The sequence below is a fragment of the Chaetomium globosum genome, genomic scaffold (genome assembly GCF_000143365.1).
Source record: "Chaetomium globosum CBS 148.51 scaffold_1 genomic scaffold, whole genome shotgun sequence".
Classification (NCBI taxonomy): Eukaryota; Fungi; Ascomycota; class Sordariomycetes; order Sordariales; family Chaetomiaceae; genus Chaetomium; species Chaetomium globosum.
Genome location: NT_165976.1, coordinates 1,031,754 through 1,037,753, shown reverse-complemented (window position 1 = coordinate 1,037,753; position 6,000 = coordinate 1,031,754). Strand labels below are relative to the sequence as shown.

The 6,000-nt window shown below is 54.2% G+C and overlaps 3 protein-coding genes across 3 annotated transcripts in view; all 3 read left to right on the top strand.

The window, feature by feature from the left end:
* Positions 1–1,193, top strand: part of CHGG_00342 (uncharacterized protein) — a gene marked incomplete at both ends in the record, with an annotated part of 1,457 nt that extends 264 nt beyond the window's left edge. Inside the window, 3 exons of the mRNA XM_001219562.1 lie at positions 87–505; positions 802–902; positions 1,033–1,193. Of these exons, the coding sequence (XP_001219563.1) occupies positions 87–505; positions 802–902; positions 1,033–1,193 (681 nt within the window). The remainder of the gene's footprint in view (positions 1–86; positions 506–801; positions 903–1,032) is intronic.
* A 613-nt stretch (positions 1,194–1,806) lies between these two features.
* On the top strand, positions 1,807–3,357 carry CHGG_00341 (uncharacterized protein; the record flags this gene model as incomplete). The annotated part of the gene is made up of 5 exons (XM_001219561.1): positions 1,807–1,995; positions 2,067–2,298; positions 2,369–2,647; positions 2,762–2,783; positions 2,958–3,357. 5 exons carry the CDS (start codon positions 1,807–1,809, stop codon positions 3,355–3,357), a joined length of 1,122 nt encoding a protein of 373 aa, XP_001219562.1.
* Positions 3,358–4,453: 1,096 nt separating this feature from the next.
* CHGG_00340 (uncharacterized protein) lies at positions 4,454–5,398 on the top strand (the record flags this gene model as incomplete). Its single annotated transcript, XM_001219560.1, has 1 exon — positions 4,454–5,398. The coding sequence occupies one exon, from the start codon at positions 4,454–4,456 to the stop codon at positions 5,396–5,398; it is 945 nt and encodes a 314-aa protein (XP_001219561.1).
* Between the last annotated feature and the right edge of the window lie 602 nt (positions 5,399–6,000).

Sequence of the window (6,000 nt, the reverse complement as noted above, 5' to 3'; positions counted from 1 at the left end):
TAAACAACCCCCCCCCAACCACCCTTCAGCCGTCCAACACCGCAGCCGCCTGCACATAACCCCCCCTCCCGCCAACCTCCGCCAAGTGCAACTCATCCCCAAAGAAGATCCTCGACGCCCGCGACCTCGCGCCCGGTCAGATTGGCGAGAACGTCACCACCGTCGGCATCAACCTCCTCGCCCTGGGCAAAGGAACCAGACTACACTTCCTCCCCCCTCCCATCACCACCACCCTTAACGGTAACGACAACGACAGTGGGGCTGAGGATGAGGTGGACCTACAGACGCCACACGCGGTCGTCGTCATCCAGGGGCTGCGCAACCCGTGTCCGCAGATCGACCGGTTCCGGCCGGGCCTGAAGGAGCTGTTTGTTGTGCGGGACGGGGAGCGACGGATTGTGGGGCGGACGGCGGGTGTGATGGGGACGGTGGAGGTTGGGGGGGAGGTGAGGGTTGGGATGAGGGTCGTTGTGGAGGAGGCTGAGGGGGGGTTTGCGGCTTTGGAGTGCGTGTGAGGGGGGGTCACTTTGTGTTAAGGGTTCTGTTGGATTCGCCATATGGAACCTTCTTGCGGATACCAGTGTCAGAAGTTGTGGCGCTTGAAACACGGAAGCCTGGTTGCTGATGCGCTTATGTTAGAGGGGTTCCAGGAGTTGAACCAGAGGCTATGAAAAGGAGGTCAGGGCGATGCCCGCCACTGAGGAAGAAGACAGAACAATCAATCAATTCTTTTCTCCCCGATCTTTCCGTCTGAGTGTCGTTTCAAACAGGTTCAATGGTGTTGACGCTTGGGACTACTAGCTACCCACCAGGGTGGATAGGATATCATGAGGTGTATCCATGGCTGAAAGGCTCAGACTTACAGCAAATGACAAGCCCGTATGAACAATACATGTACCTAGGTATTTAGTTAGGTACCTTACTAATTTGTATTCCAATCCCAACGTTCACTGCATTTCTCACTCAGCACGCAAGTAAACTAATCAACAACCCCTCGCGGCACCCGCTTCATCTACCTGCACGTCGGTCCAGATTTCTTCAAATCCGAGCCGCCATTGCATTCATCTCCCTGGCCCGAGTTTTCACCCGCACCACATAGGTCTGCAGCGGATGAGGAGTTTCCCGCGTCAGACGGCAGTCATCGGCAGCAGCAACCGAGGCGAGATAACGCAGCGGGCGGCTGGTCGAACTAAATCTGGCATCCCGATCTCAGAGCGGCACGTTGGTTGGCCCGCGTGCCCAAGGGGGGTCGGCAGGAGTTTAGCCAAAAGTTCCGAAAAGCCACCACTTCAGTTAATAACCACTGCCTGTCCCATCTCTGGGTCCCCCGTTCTCATAGGGCAGCTCTGAACTGCCTGCCGATCCTGGAACTGCCGCCAAGTCCAGCAGAATTGCCCGGGTTATTGAACCTGACGTAGCAGTACCGATGCCAGACGAACCAAGGTCCATACCGACGACCCATACCCCCCTTAAACCCCTCGAGCTTTTAGCGCCGTTCCGGTCATTGCCCTGTCAGTTACCTGTACCCCAGATTTCAATATAGAGTTAATTCGGAGCACTGCCGAGAATGGGGCCGGATAGTTGCGTGCTGTTGGCGGGAGGGTGAATTGCGCTGCATGAGGAAAAATTCCAAAGGTTGGTTGGGTGCTTTTGTGCGCTGCAGTGCGCGCGTGAGCCCGTCCAGCGCCCGCTTTTTGCCTAGGTAGGTGAGGAGGGCCCCCTTTCCCTTTGCGCCCCGCTCTCCTCTTGTCATCGTCGTCGTCGCCGAGGGCGGTTGCTGTGCTGTTGTTGCCAGCAGCTGTGACCATGTCTTCAGGAAACTTCACTTTTCACATCGACCCCGTACGGGCCGCCGAAAGCAACGCCACTGTTTTTACCGCTGTTGTTTGCGTGTTTTGGGGTCTGGCGTTTGTTACAGCGGTAGTTCGGTTCTATACCCGCGCCGTCCTGTCGCGTTCCTTCGGCAAGGATGATGTGTTTATGGTCTTGGCTGTGGTGAGCCACAACCTTTCTCGTACGATCGGAGCTGCCAGCACATTGAGCTAATCATTGCAATTGCTGCACAGTTATGCGGGATAGGGGGACTTGCCTCGTGGATTGTGGCATGCAAAAACGGCTACGGAAGACACATCGACACCATATACCCTAAAGAGTTCCTGACGCTACTCGAGGCCCAGTTCTACCAATCCGTCGTTGAGGCTTCTTTTGCCTTTGGGTTCCTAAAGATATCCATTGCTCTGTCGCTACTTCGCCTAAGCAGAGGAAGCTGGTACAACAGAATCCTATGGATTCTAATCGGTACGAGACTACCCCTGAGTTGCTGAGTCCTTGAGCTGTGGACCGTTGTATTAACCAACATTGGCAACAGGTTTTACCTGCTTCTACACCCTCTTCTCCTTCATCACCTTCCTCACCTACTGCAATCCTATTGCAGGGCAGTGGAACCCGTCGCTGCGACCAAAATGTTACAGCAGGGTGATATACCGTAACTTTGGGTTGTTCAATGCTGGTCAGTCGTTTCCACGCTTTACCAAACCGTGTAGTATTTTGCTCAAGCTCTTGGTCTTTAGCATGCAACATCGTAACCGACATTTCCTTTGCCACGCTGCCGATACCCCTGATATGGAGTTTGCAGCTCCAGAGACGGGTCAGAATTTACCTGATCGCTATTCTTAGCGGCGGATATTGGTGAGGAGCCTCCCCCGGCCTAGTACTTCCATTATCTCCTGACTAGTGGGCAGCGCAGTAGGGTTGGGAATAGCAAGAGCAATGTTCATCATTGCGTACGTCCACGAAAATGATGGGACCTTGTAAGCTCTGAACATAGCCCAGAGATATTGGGCTCTAGCTAACCGTTTCGCACTACAGCTACCCATGGGCTCCCTTCTTTGCATCGTCGGTTTAATACCCAACTCCCCAACTCGAACAACACTCCGATGCTGACATTGACTGAACAGGATCCAACTCGACATCGGCATTATCGCGGCGTGCGCCCCGACTCTCCGCCCTCTTCTCGGTCGCGCTCTCAGACTTTCCACCACTCTCGACCCCTACCGAGGAGCGAACTACTATCGAGCAGGCAAAGCTCTGGACAGGCTTCCCATTACCGGGAATCCGGCAAGAAGATACCTACGTCAGACCACCTTTTCGGGGCAGTTCGAAATGACCAGAGGACAGAAACAGTGGGCTGCGGCGACTCATAAAGACTCGGGCTTCTCAACCACCGCCATCCATGCCGAACACGTAGAGATCAAAGGGGAAGCCAGCGGGGAGAGCATCGAGGACGCCATATCACCGCTTAGCGACCCCGAGTTTAAAGGAATCATCAAAACAACAGAGGTCAAAGTCGAAAAGTGAATGAACAAGCACACCAGATTGGAACACCTATTTCCATTTCCCTCGCGAGCATTATTGAGCGGTTTTACCAAAGAGACGAAGCAGGTCCGAATGGTATTTGGCCAACCCCTTAACGAAGCGACGACGAACACGAGGCAGGATCAAATCACAACGTTTGGTTAGTGAAAACGGTTGAATCACCTTGTTGAGAATGCCAACTCTCTCGCTCAAGCTCGGCCTTTACCCCCCGTCCTTGAGCCGGGCACTTAGCCGGGAGCGTACTTGCCAGGAGGGCGCAATCAAAAGCCGGCGCCCGGGATAGACACACGATTTACTCGGGCCGAACGAGAGTGCAGCGGGTATACTCATACTGAGTCGCACCAAACTTCTGCCATCCTCTCGACGTCGGAAGCTCGCCCCACCGTTTGCGGAGGTAACAAGACGGCCTGAAACACGACGCGCTTGAGCACGAGTATGTATCTATAGACAACAGTCATTACCTTGATGGGGACAGGGTTTTCTATTGTAACAGGAAAAGGCAGCTAGGAGAGTCCGAGATGAAGAGGGGGCGGGAGGTTGTATGTCAACGGCGTGGTTGGAGTCTTCGCTCCATGACAGCTCCCAGGCCCCAGGGATGATATTAAAACCAAGATGGATTGTAACAATAATAGGGTACGGCCTTCACATGAGCGGGGTTTGTCGAGTACTGGGTACGGTTTTTCGTCGCACCGAACATCTGGTTTCAGCGACCTGTAGTCGTGATCAAGGAACAATTTGAACTCCAAAGGGTAGTTAGGTAGTAATGAAATACAAAAGCACATGTACAAGCTCTTCAATCATACTCCAGAAGGTCGCAAGTGAGTTGAGTAAATTCACCAGAAACCCTCCCGCGACAGGAAGCGAGTATAACAAGATCAAAAGAAACGGATATGAGGAAGGCTCGAGCATGAACTTACACCAGCTTCGCACTTTCTAGGTTAAACTTCTAGCGTCACAGAAAACATCATGTTATTTCAACCCACAAACAAGGAACTGCCACTTGCTCCTAGAATTCCATCTGCTAGCCCCTACCCTTTATTACCTACCTCCCTATCCGATCCATCAACCCGACAATATCATGTGCAAAGCGTACACCGTCCACTTCATCAAACCACCCTGCACACCCTACTGCGGCGGACAGCTTACCACGCGCATCCGCCCCTGCCCCTACCGCGGCACGCCCGTCTGCCGACCCGAGCCCGACCACCAGATCAAAGTCAGCTACCGCTGCGCCATGCACTTCCAAGCGACCGTCTACCCCAACGTCGACGCCTTCACCCGCGACATCCTCACCCACACCCTCCCCCACACCACCACCGACCCCGGCAGCAGCAGCAGCAGCCCCATCACCAAACTCGACGCGCTCGACCCGGACGTAGCCACACACATCCAACAATTCGGCGGCTGCATGTACATCGCCTACCAGGAGGAGTACTACGAGGCGGCGCGCACGGCGACCTACATGCAGCTGCACGGCGGGGCGCTGCCGCCGGGTGTGGAGCAGGTGCCGCGGCGGCACGGGGCGATACTGAGGGGCCTGTATGCCAAGCTGCGGGAGGCGTACGCCCGGTTTTGTGACGGCGATCGCTGGGTGGCGGTCGGGGTGCCGAGGGAGCGGCAGCCGGAGAGGGGACGGTTCTTTTATCAGTATCCGCTGCTGGGTGGCGGGTGTTGGGAGCAGTTGTTGGCGGATGTGGGGCAGCAGAGGGGGGCGCATTATTCGTTTGCGGATATCTTTGATGGGATGGGGTGGGATATGGAGAGGAGGGGTGGATCGTTGTCGTCGGGGGATGGGGAGGTTGGTGAGGATGGGGGGGATGACGGGGTGGCTTTTGAGAAAGAAAGAGGACCGTTTTGCGTGGACGACCTAGACGACTGGGAGCGCTCGGACCTGGACTCTGAGGATGAGTACGGTGTGAATGAGAATGATGAAGACACCACGGCTACAGGTCTTGGAATAAGAGAGCCGCCGGTAGGTGATGATAAGAACAGGTTGGCCAAACCAGAGTATAATAAGTGGTAGGAGAAAGAGGGCATACATCTCTTTTGCGACAAGGCTTGCATCTTTACCTGGCTGGCCGACGATAATTGGCAAAGGCAAGCGAGGTTGTCATGTTCATACCTAGCGGAAGCTCAATGCTTCAACACCATACTGTAGCCTGCCCAGGAGCAGTTTAATGCATTGTCATGTCAGAAGATCATAACACACCGCGGAATGTAATAAGAAAGTTCAATAAACCAATACCAACTCTGCCCAGTAGTGTCATTTTCCAATCCACGGCCCTGTTGAACAATCTGCCGTCCCCTCCAGTCGCCAGCCTGGCCATTGGGTTTCACCCCTGAATCCAAAAACACAAACTCCATCCCGACCAAACAAACCAAATAAACCAAAGTAGTACAAAATCCTCATACCAAGTCATACATACATAAACCCACCTAAACCACCAGGTACGGAGTACACCAAACCAAAACCCCGAAAGCCAACCTGATAACTGTGAACTCCCTCCGTATTCCTATCTGGCCTGGTATCACACCCCAACCAACACACAAGTTGTGTACCCAAAACCAACTCCTCTCTTGTATGATATCAACCCCGCTTTCCCCGATCTCAACCCTGCTCCATCC